The 15,770-nt window shown below is 44.9% G+C and overlaps 1 protein-coding gene across 10 annotated transcripts in view; it reads left to right on the plus strand.

Annotated features, from left to right (window-relative positions):
• ARHGEF39 (Rho guanine nucleotide exchange factor 39) overlaps positions 1–15,770 on the plus strand; it is a 104,074-nt gene that overhangs the window by 29,215 nt on the left and 59,089 nt on the right. For 9 of the 10 annotated variants that reach the window (XM_075914727.1, XM_075914726.1, XM_075914725.1 and 6 more), the window contains 2 exons: positions 5,287–5,407; positions 13,638–13,772. In XM_075914727.1, the coding sequence (XP_075770842.1) occupies positions 5,287–5,407; positions 13,638–13,772 (256 nt within the window). The remainder of the gene's footprint in view (positions 1–5,286; positions 5,408–13,637; positions 13,773–15,770) is intronic. The other variant, XM_075914728.1, reaches the window with a different exon arrangement.

Below are 15,770 nucleotides of genomic sequence, written 5' to 3' on the forward strand. Positions count from 1 at the left end.
ATTTGTTTAAATGGGTAGCTCAATCCCAGGATATTGAACTGCAGGAAGTACAAGAAAGCCAACACAAATTACTCCAGATACTCCCACCAGCGACATCTTCTAAAATAGTGTTACTAATCAACGAAGCTATTATGGAACCATTAGAGGTACTCTGGCAAAAACCAGTCTCTAGCTCTCCTACCAACAACAGAGCAGACAGAAAATACTTTGTCCCAACTAAGGACATAGATTTTTTTTTTCTCATCCTCAACCAAATTCATTGGTCGTGGACTCGGTCAATCCCAGATCTAGACAACCCCTGTATAAGTCCATGCCACAGGACGAGGAGCACAAGTGGTTAAACATTTTTGGCAGAAAAGTTTATTCCTCTGCCACCCTCCAGTTCCGAATATTGAATTACACCACTCTCCTGGTTAACTAGGACCACTTGAATTACACAAGGCTACAAGAGCTCTTGCATGACCTCACTGAGCAAAAGAGACCTCTGCTCCAATCTATAATTAAGGAGGGTTAATCTATAACATGAACAACCCGTCAGGCATCTATGGACATGGCTGATACAGTGGTCAGGGCTACTACAGCCACTGCAATAGTCATGCGCAGGGCTTCATGGTTACAATCTTCCGGAGTCCCAAGGGAGCCGCAGACCAAAGTAGAAGACCTTCTCTTTGACAGGAACCAACACTTGCGGCCCAAGCCGATGAAGCCCTCCATTCAATGAAGGACTCTTGCACCACGCTGAGAACCGTAGGGATGTACACCCCACCAAATAGGAGGTGCAGGTATCCAAGACTGAGAGATATCAGCTACCAGAGATAGCAGCAGAGACCATAAAATCACAGATCCAAACAATGGTCCAACAGAAGGAGAGCGCAACACAACCAGCCCTCCAACAATCAACCCACTACATTCAAGCAGCCAATTTAAAGATGTGGTCAAGGGTCTCAGTGACAGCCCCAGCAATCAAATGCATATGACCCCTATTTTCCACTAGTGTCTGAGGCCCCTTTGTCATCACTGGGCCCTCATCACATTAGACAAATGGGTCCTTGAGATCGTCAATACTGGCTTACACAATCCCCTTAGTTTCTATGCCTCTTACCCAACCTCCTTCCCTGTCCCTCTTCAAGGACCCCTCTCACAAATCATAGAATACTAGAACTGGAAGGGACCTCAACAGATCATCAAGTCCAGTCCCCTGCCCTCATAACAGGACCAAGCATGGTCTTTATCATCCCTGACAGGTGTCTCTCTAACCTGCTCTTAGATATCTCCAGTGATGGAGATTCCACAACCTCCCTGGGCAGTTTATTCCAGTGTTTAACCACCCTAACAGTTAGGAAGTTTTTCCTAATGTCCAACCTAAAGCTCCCTTCCTGCAGTTTAAGTCCATTGCTTCTTGTCCTATCCTCAGTGGCCAAGGAGAACAACCCCCTCCCCCCATGGCACCCTTTTAGATACTTGAAAACCGCTCTCATGTCCCCTCTCAGTCTTCTCTTTTCCAAACTAATCAAGCCCAATTCCTTCAGCCTTGCCTCATAGCTCATGTTTTTTAGACCTTCAATCATATTTGTTGCTCTTCTCTGGACCCTCTGCAATTTCTCCACATCTTTTTTGAAATGTGCCCAGAACTGGACACAATACTTCAACTGAGGCCTAATCAGTGCAGAGTAGAGCAGAAGAATGACATCTCATGTCTTGCTCACAACACTCCTGCTAATGCATCCCAGGATCATGGTTGTCTTTTTTTGCAACAGTGTCATACTTGGCCCATATTTAGCCTGTGGTCCACTATGATCCCTTTCTGCAGTACTCCTTCCTAGACAGTCACTTCCCATTCTGTATGTGTGAGTAATGGGCCTACCTTGTCCGGGCCTGTCTTTGGTCTTCCTCTTGCTTCTAATATATTTATAGAATGTCTTCTTGTTATCCTTTATGTCTCTAGCTAGATAGAGTTCGTTTTGTGCCTTTGCCTTTCTAATCTTGCCCCTGCATACTTGTATTGTTTGATCCAAGATGTGACTTCACATCAACATTCTGGAATTCAGATCTATTCACAATGCATGTGCACGCTTCCCCTCATTCGAGGCAAAACTATACATGTCCTGATGGACAACACACTCTGTATGTTTTACATCAACAGATGGGGGTACCCAATCACGTTCTCTATGTGCAGAGGCAATCAAGTTCTGGAACTGGTGCCTGAAGAACAACAATGGCAATGTACATACCAGGCCAACAGAACATCATTGCGGACAAACTGAGAAGGGACTTCTCGGAGCAACACAAGGGGAGCTCAGCCTCAGCAGAGCTTTATTTGCGACATCAGCCAACTGCAAATACCACCACTTCTGCTTTTGAGTGGTTCAAGACAAGAAATCGGAGGGAGATGCCTTTATGATATCCTGGACTGCTCTCCTTCTGTATGCATTTCCACTGTCCCCCCTTGCTTTCCAGCATGATCAACAAGATTTGTGCAGACCAAGTGTGACGTAGTGGGGGTACCTGGCTGGTTTCTATGCTGCTGGCTCTGGGGTAACCCCCACTGGCTGCCGTGGGTACCATGACCCAGCAAAACAGGATGAGTCACTATGCAAAGGGACCTCTCAACCGGTATGGCCAGACACCCCCCATGGAGAGGAACAAAGGAAGGTGGAATGCTGCCCTGGCTGGGGGGCAGGGCTGGAAGAGGGTTAGTTAGTTGCTGTCTGGGAGCATGGAGGAGATAGCCTAGGGAGAGGGGCTGGAGTTTAGGGGCCCAGTCTCCCCCCATCTCAAGGGGGCCTGAGGCATCCTAGCCCAGCTCTGTGACCAGATTACATCTGTGCTGTGCTGTATCCTGGAGAGGCAATAAACTTCCTCTATTCCACCGGCTGGTGCAGTCTGTTTGTGCCATTTCGGGGTGCAGGAGACGGGGGACCCCCAACGCGCCGTCACACCAAGCCACAGTGATTCTAATTGTGCCCTACTGGCCAAGGCAACCATGATTCCCCTGAGTCATCTACTGATTGCTCACCTGATTACCCTTCCCATCACACCCTATCTTCTGACCCAACATCAAGGCAAAACACTCCACCCCAACCTAAGGGCTCTCAAATTCATGGTATGGTTTCTTTATGGTTCCAAAATGTGGTTCTGAGAGAGTGAAGCAGATCTTCTTGCATAGTCGTTGCTCCTCCATGACAAAGCTACTAAGACAAATGGAGACTATTTCAAGTATGGTGCGGTCAACGACAACTGTAACAAAATACTATTCCGATACCTACTATACTCAAATACCTGATGGATCTTAGTGATACAGGCCTCTCTATCAGCTCCATTCGTGTCCACCTGTCCGGCATCACTGTTTTCCATGAGACATTGGACGGCCTCTCACTCTTCACATATTCCATTACAAAGTGCTTCTTAGTGGGCTTGCGAAAGACATGTCTACATTTACGTCCACCGGTGCCATCTTGGGACAGAAACCTAGTGCTCAGCACATTCACAAGGCCACCTTTCAAACCACAAGCTACAGTCTCTCCACAACATCTAGCTATGAAAGTGGCCTTCATAGTAACTATAACCTCTGTCAGAAGTGTAAGCAAAATTGCAGCCCTAATGGCTCATCCACCGTATACTGTTTTTACTAAGGACAATCCTTAGACCTCACTCAAAGTTCCTTCCTAAAGTTATATCAGACTTCCATATTAATGAGCCCATTTACTTACCTACTTATTTTCCAAAACCCCAGAGTTTTGGACACTAGACATCCCCTTGCATTCTACATAACTAGAACCAAGGGATTCAGGAAATCAGACAGGCTTTTTATTTCTATGTCCAGGCCATAGGGGAACAACCATCTCCGCGCAGCGTATCACCAAGTGGATAGCCAATTACATACACACCTCATACCATCTTCGGAGAAGGGAACCACCTCAGACTATTACAGCATATTCCACTCGTGCGATGGCCACATCAACTGCTTTCCTGCAGAACATAGCCTTTGTGGATATCTGTAGAGCAGCGACATGGTCTTCACATCACACTTTCGCACAACACTAAGCTCTACAGTGGGGACCCACACCTACCACCACTTTAGCTGATGCGGTCCTTGCCTCTTCTCACATTCAACTCCAAGACCTACCACCGTGAGTGGTAGGTGAGCTAATCACCTGAGTGGAGCACCCACAGAGACACCATTCGAAGGAGAAGAAGAAGTTGCTCTCCCTGTATAGTAAAGATGGTTCTTCGAGATGTGTGTCCCTATAGGTGCTCCACGACCCTCTCTTCCTCCCCACGTGGAGTCTGTTAGAGGATTTCTGATAGAAAAGGAATGGAGTGGGGCCTGTGCCACACACACAGCTAACAGATGAAATCAGACAGCAGTTGTGCATGCGCAACACGGTAAGGCACTGCTAGGCAAAAATCTCCAATCGCCAACGCAAGGATGCACTGAGACCTGAGTGGAGCACCCATAGGGAAATACCTCTCAAAGAACCATCTTTACTGCACGGGGTGAGTAACTTCTTCATACTTTGAACAAATCTATAAGGGGAGGGCCTATTTGGAAGGGAGGTACGCCAGTATCTCGAGATGTAATTCTTTGTCCATTCCAGTCTAACCAGGTTGAAGACTAAATCATTTGTTTATTGTCTTGTAACCTGTACTGCCACCCAGGAAATATAGTTTATCTCCATTCCTAGCCTAGGTGCCTTTTACCATATCAGCTCAGAAATTAGAATCTTTGCTATATATTGAAAATGTTTCAGTTATTTGGGCTGTTCATCTATTTGCCTGACCAGCTATTAAAATAAGAAAAAAAAGTATATGAAAGGGAAGCCATTTTTCACCCCAGTGAAATAATATGCTTGTAATATTTTTTTCTTATTTCATATATCATTTTACATATGGTGATTTTACAGGTGTAACTGATTTTAGGAAAGGTCTAATTTTATATTTTTAATTTGTGTGTTTAAAATTTGTTTCTAGTTTTTGTAGTTGTTGATTCTAACCGTGTATTTTTTATAATGTCCATAAGCTATTGTGCATATCCGGTACTATATTATTAAACTAAAATGTTCATATGCCTCCTCACATACTGATCACTTGCTTCCCAATGTTTTAGAAAATATTTTGTTTAGTTCATACTTGATTCCTTGAGTGTGTATCCTGGATTTAATTTCTTGATGTGAGAGGAATGACAGACCTCAAAATAAGGGATGAAACAGGACTTGAATTAGATGGAGCCAAGGCAAAGTTGTTTATCATGTAGCCCTCTCTGTGAGCTACTCTCTTTGCACACAGGATTCTGCTGCTTCACTTGGAGAGAGGGCACTTGGGGCTAGGATTGAAGGGTTTCTGTCAGAAATTGGAGCTCTATGGCCACTATGCTGAAAACTTGGAGCAAGCTAAGAAAACCCTGCAGGTGAGTGCCCCCTCTGCCTTTTTTCTTGTGTCATGCCACACTTCTGGCGTAGCGTTCTCCCCTCTTTCATTCCAGAAATAGCAGTAAGGGAGCAGTCATTTCTTGTTTCAGACTATTGTCTCCTCCTTGCACCATTGTGAAATATTCAATATTCATTTAGCATTTCACATTTTCAAAGCTAGAGATTTAAATAAGGGGGGAGGGGATCATGAGGTAGCATATTTTCTTCTTCTAAAATCAAGAGTTTCCCTTCTGGATTTGGGGAATTTTAGTTCTTGTTTCTCCTTTGGCTGGCTCATTGTGAACTCACCAGGCAAGGGAATTTGAAAAATGGTCACTAGGAGCTGGTATTTGGAGAATTACTGGTGCTCCTAGCCTTTTCCATTACTGGATAAAGCACCAAGAGAATCCTGACCGGAGAACTCCCAGATGGGATGTCTTTTCTTTATCACCTCCTAAAATCTAACTTCTCTTATAGGAGAGGTGGAAGAGACCTCACTTGCATTAGTGCCAGGTTCCTCTCAAAATATGTAGAATAGTGATAGAGAGGTAGCCACATTAGTTTGGTCTTAGTAAAACAAAAGGAAAACAATATGTAGCACTTTAGAGACTAACAACTTAGTTTATTAGATGATGGTCTTTCATGGGCCAGACCCACTTCTTCAGATCATATTCTGAAAGAGAATTGGCATGACCAGGGCTTGACGAACTGCGGCGAAAGCTGCTCGCCAGTCCCGCATTGCGCATGCGCAAGAGCCACATTGCGCATGCATGCATCGCCAGTAATGGGGCGCCGGGCTGAAATCTACTTGCCACGGGCAAGTAGATTCAATAGATTGTCGAGCCCTGGGCATGACCATATATAACAAAGGAATACAATGAAGTGAACACATTATAAACTAACAAATCAGATTTTAGAACAGAAGGTGGGGGCGAGGGAGAGGGAAGGAGGAAATAGCTATTTGTAAATCATTGAGTAGCTAATCTGGAGTTACTAGGATTATCATGCTTAAATTCGACACATTACGAATGGGCCTTAATAAAGATGCTAGTTACCTTACACAGTACAAAGACCGCTTCCCCACCTATTGATAGTCCTAGTAACTTCAAAATATGTAACAAAATACAGGACTATGTAGCACTTTAAAGACTAACAAGATGGTTTATTAGATGATGAGCTTTCGTGGGCCAGACCCACTTCCTCAGATCAAATAGTGGAAGAAAATAGTCACAACCATATATACCAAAGGATACAATTAAAAAAATGAACACATATGAAAAGGACAAATCAAATTTCAGAACAGAAGGGGATGTGGGGGGGAGGTAAATGTCTGTGAGCTAATGGTATTAGAGGTGATAATTGGGGAAGCTATCTTTGTAATGGGTAAGATAGCTAGAGTCTTTGTTGAGCCCCCCACGTAGAGTGTTGAATTTTAGCATGAATGACAGTTCAGAGGATTCCCTTTCAAGTGCAGATTTAAAAGGCTTCTGAAGCAGGATGCAGGTAATTAAGTCGTTGAGACAGTGTCCTTTCTGGTTGAAATGGCAAGAAACTGTTTTTTCCCTGTGATCCTGTCTAATATCTGTTTTGTGGGCATTGATCCTTTGGCGAAGTGTCTGAGACGTTTGTCCAATGTACAAAGCAGACAGACACTTTTGGCACATGATAGCATAAATTATATTTCTGGATGCGCAGGAATATGTGTTCTTGATCTTATAACTCACTTGGTTAGGTCCAATAATGGTATCAGCAGAGTGAATATGTGGACAAAGCTGGCAATGGGGTTTGTTGCAAGGGAAGGTACCAGGGTTGGTATTAGTGTGGTATGTCCTGTGGTGGTTGGTAAGAATCATCTTGAGGTTAGGTGGTTGTCTATAGGAGACTATGGGTCTGTCTCCCAGAGCCTCTTGGAGTTTAGTATCCTGTTCTGGTATAGGCTGTAGTTTATTGATAATGTGTTGGACAGGTTTAAGTTGGGGGCTATAGGTGATGACAAGTGGTGTTCTATTGTTGGTTTTCTTTGGTCTGTCTTGAAGTAGATGGTTTCTAGGTATTCGTCTGGCACTTTCAATTTGCTTTTTTATTTCTCCGGGTGGGTAGTTGAGGTTTATAAATGCTTGGTAGAGATCCTGAAGTTTCTGGTCTCTGTCAGTGGGATTAGAGCAGATGCGGTTGTATCGAAGGGCTTGGCTATAGATGATGGATCGTATGGTGTGTGCTGGATGGGAGCTGGAAGCATGTAGGTAACTGTATGAGTCAGTGGGTTTTCTGTAGAGGGTGGTGTCTAATTTTCCATTGTTGATTTGTACTGTGGTGTCCAGGAAATGGATCTCTCGTGTAGAATGGTCCAGGCTGAGGTTGATGGTGGGGTTTAGGTTGTTGAAATCTCTGTGGAATGTCTCCAGTGTTTCTTGGCCATGCGTCCAGATCATAAAGATGTCATTGATGTAGCATAAGTAGAGAAGGGTAAAAGGGGACGAGAGTTGAGGAAGCATTGTTCTAGGTCAGCCATAAAGATATTAGCATACTGTGGGGCCATGCATGTACCCATGTCTGTACTGCTGATCTGGAGGTATAAGTTGTTCTCAAACTGGAAATAATTGTGGGTGAGAACAAAGTTACATAGGTCTGCTCTCAGGTTGGCAGTGGTGCCCGGTACTGAAGTTAGACTTACCGGTCTGTAATTGCCAGGATTGCCTCTACAGCCCTTTTTAAATATTGGTGTCACGTTGGCTACATTCCAGTCATTAGGTACAGAAGCCGATTTAAAGGATAGGTTACAAACCTCAGATAATAGTTCAGCAATTTCCCATTTGAGTTCTTTTAGAACCTTTGGATGAATGCCATCCGGTCCTGGTGATTTGTTAACGTTAAGTTTTTCTATTTGTTCCATAACCTGCACTAATGACACTTCAATCCAGGACAGTTCCTCAGATTCATCACCCACAAAGGACGGTGCAGATTCGGGAATCTCCCTAACATCCTCAGCCGTGAAGACTGAAGCAAAGAAATCATTTAGTTTCTCCGCAATGGCTTTATCATCCTTGATTGCTCCTTTTATAGCTCGATTGTCTAGGGGACCCACAGGCTTTTTAGCAGGCTTCCTGCTTCTAATGTACTTAAAAAAAATTTTGTTATTTCTTTTTGAGTTTTTAGCTAGCTGTTCCTCAAAATCTTTTTTTGCTTTTCTTATTACATTTTTACACTTGATTTGACAGTGTTTACGTTCCTTTCTATTTATTTCACTAGGATTGGACTTCCACTTCTTAAAAGATACCTTTTTGTCCCTCACTGCTTCTTTTACATGGTGGTTAAGCCACTGTGACTCTTTTTTAGGTCTCTTGCTATGTTTTTTAATTTCAGGTATACATTTAAGTTGGATTATATTTATACTCAGGTATAAACAAGTTACACATCTCTTTTGACATATCAGGTTGCCATCCTTTGACTTACCTGGATACCACCCATTATCTTGTACATGACTGTTCAATCAAAACATCTCTATCTATCATTCTGTCCTCTCAAACCCTATGCTGAATCTGTACCGTTATGTCCCTATTATCTGTGGCGGGGTGGGCAATAATTTTTGATGGGGGGATGTGATGGACCTGGACGGGTCTGGGCACCACTGAGGAAGTCCACTCAGGGCGAATTGCTCAAAACCAGGGCTCCATACAGCCACTGACTGGAGGCCCTTCCTAAATAGGCCGCAAACCAGTCACACTGATCGCTTCAGATACCAACCCACCCAGCAGGAAGCCTCAGAAGCAAAACCCCTCAGACATCCCAGTTCTCCCTGTGCCACAATCAGCCCCAGGTCTAATACACCGGTGAGGGGTTATAGAACCCAATCTCACATACCCCGAACAGGTTCTTCTGGTCCCAAGAAACCAGCCACAGTTCCCAGTGAATTTACACTTTGGATTTTACCCACAAGATCACGCTGGGCCAATCCTTTCATAGAATCATAGAATAATAGGACTGGAAGGGACCTCGAGAGGTCATCGAGTCCAGCCCCCGCCCTCAAGGCAGGACTAAGCTCCGTCTACACCATCCCTGACAGATGTCTATCTAACCTGTTCTTAAATATCTCCAGAGAGGGAGATTCCACCTCCTCCCTTGGCAATTTATTCCAATATTTGACCACCCTGACAGTTAGGAATTTTTTCCTAATGTCTAATCTAAACCTCCCCTGCTGCACTTTAAGCCCATTACTCCTTGTCCTGTCCTCAGTAACCAAGAGGAACAAATTTTCTCCTTCCTCCTTGTGACACCCCTTTAGATATTTGAAAACCGCTCTCATGTCCCCCCTTAATCTTCTTTTTTCCAAACTAAACAAGCCCAGTTCATGAAGCCTGGCTTCATAGGTCATGTTCTCTAAACCTTTAATCATTCTTGTCGCTCTTCTCTGTACCCTTTCCAATTTCTCCACATCTTTCTTGAGATGTGGCGCCCAGAACTAGACACAGTACTCCAGCTGAGGCCTAATTAGTGCAGAGTAGAGCGGCAGAATGACTTCACGAGTTTTGCTTACAACACACCTGTTGATACAACCTAGAATCATATTTGCTTTTTTTGCAACAGCATCACACCGTTGACTCATATTCAACTTGTGGTCCACTATGACCCCTAGATCCCTTTCCGCCATGCTCCTTCCTAGACAGTCGCTTCCCATCTTGTATGTATGGAACTGATTGTTCCTTCCTAAGTGGAGCACTTTGCATTTCTCTTTATTAAACCTCATCCTGTTTACCTCTGACCATTTCTCTAACTTGCTAAGGTCATTTTGAATTATGTCCCTATCCTCCAAAGAAGTTGCAACCCCACCCAGTTTGGTATCATCTGCAAACTTACTAGGCGTACTCTCTATCCCAATATCTATATCATTGATGAAGATATTGAACAGTACGGGTCCCAAAACAGACCCTTGAGGAACTCCACTTGTTATCCCTTTCCAGCAGGATTTAGCACCGTTAACAACAACTCTCTGACTACGGTTATCCAGCCAATTATGCACCCACCTTATCATGGCCCTATCTAAGTTATATTTGCCTAGTTTATCAATAAGAATATCATGCGAGACCGTATCAAATGCCTTACTAAAGTCTAGGTATATGACATCCACCACTTCTCCCTTATCCACAAGGCTCGTTATCCTATCAAAGAAAGCTATCAGATTAGTTTGGCATGACTTGTTCTTCACAAACCCATGCTGGCTATTCCCTATCACTTTATTACCTTCCAAGTGTTTGCATATGTTTTCCTTAATTACCTGCTCCATTATCTTCCCTGGGACAGACGTTAAACTGACTGGTCTGTAGTTTCCTGGGTTGTTCTTATTCTCCTTTTTATAGATGGGCACAATATTTGCCCTTTTCCAGTCTTCTGGAATCTCCCCTGTCTGCCATGATTTTTTCAAAAAAAATTAGCTCCTTGAGTATCCTGGGATGCATTTCATCAGGACCTGGTGACTTGCTGACATCTAACTTTCCTAAGTGATTTTTAATTTGTTCTTTGTGTATCCTATCTTTAGAATGTAAAGGTTTATTAACAAAAAAAGAAAAGCATGAGAGTAAGGTGGTTAAGGAGAATATGTTATGTGCATCGAATCACCAAGTTCTCAATGCAGGCGCTCAGCAGAGATGTTACAAGTTGCTATCTTAAAAATCTCTGGTGTACATTCTATGTCAGGATGGGCCAACAATTCTTCCCAGCGCGCTATTTCTCGCAAGGCTGCATCTGGAATCAGTACCAGAATTGAAGGCAAGATGGAGTTTGTCTCATGGCATTTTATATCCATCCCTGGTATCTCCTTGCTTCCCATGTCAGCAGCTATGATATTGGTTGGTTTGCGGGTTCCAGACACATTCCTCAGGTATGCACTGGGCACCTTGAGAGCCATTGTTGCTGGAACCTCGCTAATTAGCACAGTCATTGACTGGACTTTGCTTCCTTAAAGAAGGCAGTTCAGGCCCACTGCTCTGCCTCAGGCAGAGAACATTCACAGTACAAGCATAGAGTCTACATTCATAACTCCATATACAGCGATCACACATATAGCATATATAGAACCAGTAGAACATAAGCATTCATTTTACACCTCACATGGCCCCCTTTGTATAGACTTTGGGGCAAACACTTCTCTGTGGGCGCAGCAATGATCTGGCTGCTCCCTTTAAAATCCAAAAACGTGACGGGATCATTCCAAAGATTTTGGTAATTGGTCGAGGGCTGCATTTCTCTATGGAGGAGATATGGGGTCTGGGACGGAGGATGGGTGCTTAAGGGAGGTTGGGGTAGGGAACTGGGGTGCAAGAGAGCATGTGGGGGAGAGAAAGAGAGGGAGTTTGAATGAAGGAGGGGGTTGTGACCTGGGGCAGGGGATTGGCATGCAGGGCCCAGGAGGAACTATGGTTTAGGAGAGGACTCTTCCATGCGGGAGGGATGTAAGAGAGGAGTGCAGGATCTGGACATGGGTTGGGGTAGGGGAGAGAGTGAAGTGCCTGAAGCAGGCTCTTGCTGGGAAGCACTTACCTAAGCTGCTCCTGGTCAGCAGTACTCTCAGGCAGGCTTTCTTGCCTGCCAGAAGCCCCAGATGGCTCTGTTCCCTGTGACTCTGTGCTGTGGGAAGCGGCTTTACATGCTACCCCTGCCCCCAACAAAACCTCTCAATTCCAATTGGCCAGTTTCTAGCCACTAGGAGTTGAGAGATTTTGCTGGTGATTGGGACAGCATACAAAGCCTCCCCCACTTCCTGCAGCAGAGAGCCACAGGGAGCAGTCAGTTCCTTTTGTGCGGCACTATAACTCAGGCTGCCTGGAAAAGCGCAGGGACGGGGGGGGGGCACTTTTTGGAGGCTCACCCCGTCTCTTCCGCTGTACTTGGGTAGCTCCCGGGGCCCTCTAGGAGACAGTGGGGAAGGAAAGCCCCAGGGTGAGGCGTGGGGGTCCCCCACTGGTCCTCCACTCTCCTGTCTCTGTGTCTCTCTCCCTCTTTCTCCTTTCACCATGCCCGGGGCTGACCTCATGGGGCTCGTCGTTCCTGTCAGTCCCCCATGCCGCACTGCGGGCACCTGCTCCTTCCCTGTGGGGGGAAGGCCGGCGGGGCCTGCAGGGTGGAGGGGTTTCAAGATTAAACTAGATGGGTTTATGAAGGGGATGGTTTGATGAGAGAATATGATCTTGGTAACTAATTGACCATTCATTATCAGTGGGAAATAGGTCAATGGAGGGATGATAGGAGTTATTATAGAGAACTTTCTGGGTGTCTGGCTGGTGAGTCTTGCTCACATGCTCATGGTTTAGCTGATCGCCATATTTGGGGTCGGGAAGGAATTTTCCTCCAGGGTAGATTGGCAGAGACCCTGGAGGTTTTTCGCCTTCCTCTGTAGCATGGGGTACAGATCACAGCTGGAGGATCTCTGCATCTTGGGGTCTTCCAAGTATTTGAAGGCTTCAATATCTGAGATATAGGTGAGAGGATTATTCTAGGAGGGGTGGGTGAGATTCTGTGGCCTGTACTGTACACGGGGTCAGACTAGATGATCATAATGGTCCTTTCTGACCTTAAAGTCTATGAGTCTTCCTCTCCCAGAGCGCAGCTACCTAGTTGATCCTGCCTGTAGCATATGCTTGTCTCAAAGATTAAGCCATGCATGGTCTAAGTAAACAAGGGCGTTACAGTGAAACTGCAAATGGCTCATTAAATTAGTTAGGGTTCCTTGGATCGCTCCAAGCCTTACTTGGATAACTGTGGTAATTCTAGAGCTAATACATGCTGACGAGTGCTGACCTCCGGGGATATGTGCATTTATCAGACCAAAACCAACCCGGGCTTGCCCAGCTGCTTTGGTGACTCTAGATAATTTCGGGCCAATCGCACACCTCCATAGCAGCAACGATGCATTCGAATGTCTGCCCTATCAACTTCAAGAGATGTCCCCATGGGTACTTCACATCTAAGGCTTCATTTTGTTTTTCCTGCAATTGCCATGCAGTGAAGATCATGTCCACTGTTCCTTGGAATGATCGGAAGCCACACTGGGACTCGGGAAGAATTTCTTCTGTGTGTGGCAGGAGTCTATTGGCAAGGATTTGAGCTAAGACTTTACCTGTCGTTGCCAGGAGGGAGTTGCCACAATAGTTTCCACAGTCTGATTTGTCACCCTTCATCAACAGACTGACAGTCTGTGTGTCTCTGAACTCTCGCAGTGTCTGCTCCCTATTCCAGATCTTGAGAATCAGGAAATGGAATTGTTTGTGGATCTCTGGCCCGCCTTCTTTGAAGATTTTGGCAGGGATTCCATCCAGTCCAGTTGCCTTGTTGCTCTTCATCGCTTTGATGGCAGCTTGGACCTCATCCAGGGTAAGAAGTATTGCAAGATCATTCCTAGGCAGTTACTGAGGGATTCAATCAAGGGATTCTGGGACTATGATGGAGGGGCGATTCAGGAGCTCCTAAAAGTGCTTCTTTCTGCAAGAAGCAATGGCTTAATTGTCTTTCAAGAGCTGGGTACCATCCTTTGATCTCAGGGAATTAATTCCATGGTTTCTCGTGTAACAATATGGCTTCTCTGTAGCCATGTTAGAAGGCCTGTGCTAGGCCTGAACCAAAGCTGCTTCCTGCAGCCAGACTGAAGTATAGCAGCCATTACTGTAAGGCCTGGAGTCACATACAATTTAGATGGAACTGTGAGTATTACAAAGTGTCACACCAGGTTCTGAGGAGGGACAGATCTCAAGATGGGTAAAGAAATTTGTGCGTAACACCATTCTGTCTGGCAAGAAACTGCTTATCAATAGAGGATGTGGAATCCTCACTCTATGAGCATTGTCACTACACTTTCCTATTGTTTGACTGTGTGATCTCTGTCTGGTTTGTAACTGTTTCTGTCTTCTGTATAATTAATTTTGCTAGGTGTAAATCAATTAAGGTGGTGGGGAATGATTGGTTAGGTAATTTTGATTGGTTAGTAAAACAATACTAAAATAATTGATTACGGTATAGCTAAGCAAGACTCAGGTTTCATTATATAAACTGGGGTTCAAGAAGAAGAAGGAAGATCATCAGAAGTACTAAAGGAAGAAAAGGCTGGAAGAGGACCAGGAGGAGGGCGGGGAGACCTGCAAACCAGAACTCACCTCCGAGACACAGCCTAAGACCAGAGAAACTGATACTGCCTGACCGACAGGGGAAGTCCGCCTGCCTTTATCAGGATTGGTGAGCATGACACCACGCTCACCAATGTGCATTCTGCTTGTTTGGGAATTGTCAATAAATAGAGGATAAGGATATTACTATGTGAGGCTCTTTCAAGTGACTAAAGATCCTGCCAACCCACGGGTTATTACACCCTGAGCCCTAGAAATTGGGTAAGGGTGGGTGTGTAAATTCACAGAGTTGCACCTTGAGCTCTAGGAACTGGGTAAAGGTGTGTGTCCCTACAGTGTGAAAGGGATAGAGAAATTTGTGCGGGTAACACTCGGTCCATGAACAGTTTTGGTGGCATTGAAGAAACCTCTCGTATTGTTGATATCTGCAAGACACTGGAGCCCTCGTGCCTTCTCAGTCCACAACTGATTTTTCAGAGTCCTTGTTTTGCATTGGACTTCTGCCTTGTCCTTGGCATGCGCTTCTCTCTTCTTTGTACAGTTGATGTCGCTTTGCCAGGCTCTGAAGGCTTTCCTTTTTACCTCAATCAGACATTCACTTTCCACATCATTCTCATCAAACCAGTCCTGATGCTTCCTGGATTGATAGCCAATGGTTTCTCCACAAGCTCCAATGATGGCTTTTTTCAGTTGACACCAGCGTTCTTCCACATCTTCAGGGTGTACTATCGGCATCTTCCTTTGGAGTGCTATCAGGAAGTGACTTCATCTGGTGGGGTCCTTCAAGCCTTGTACGTTGATCTTTCATTGGCTCAGTTTCTTCTGAGTTCTCTGTTTGGTGACAATCCTAATCTGTCCAGCAGTCATCAGTGCAAGTCATTGCATGCGTGAGAAGGACATCATGCCGATCCCGAGAGCGGATGATGATATAATCTATAAGGTGCCAGTGCTTCGATTGAGGATGTTGCCATAAGGTCTTAAATTTTTTCTTCTGGCAGAAGAGGGTGTTCGTGACGACAAGCTCATGTTCTGCGCATTTTGTAAGGAGGAGCACTCCATTGGAGTTGCTATTGCCAACTCCTTCTTTTCCAATGGTGGTTTGCCAGAGGTCCACGTCTCTTCCGACCTTGTCATTGAAATCTCCCAGGATAATCTTCTCTTTTTTGGGGATGCCTGTCAAGACTGTGTCCAATTGGGTGTAAAAGTTCTCCTTCACATCATCTTCGCCATCTAAAGTTGGTGCATAAGTGCT

Source organism: Pelodiscus sinensis, unplaced genomic scaffold (genome assembly GCF_049634645.1).
Source record: "Pelodiscus sinensis isolate JC-2024 unplaced genomic scaffold, ASM4963464v1 ctg72, whole genome shotgun sequence".
Classification (NCBI taxonomy): Eukaryota; Metazoa; Chordata; order Testudines; family Trionychidae; genus Pelodiscus; species Pelodiscus sinensis.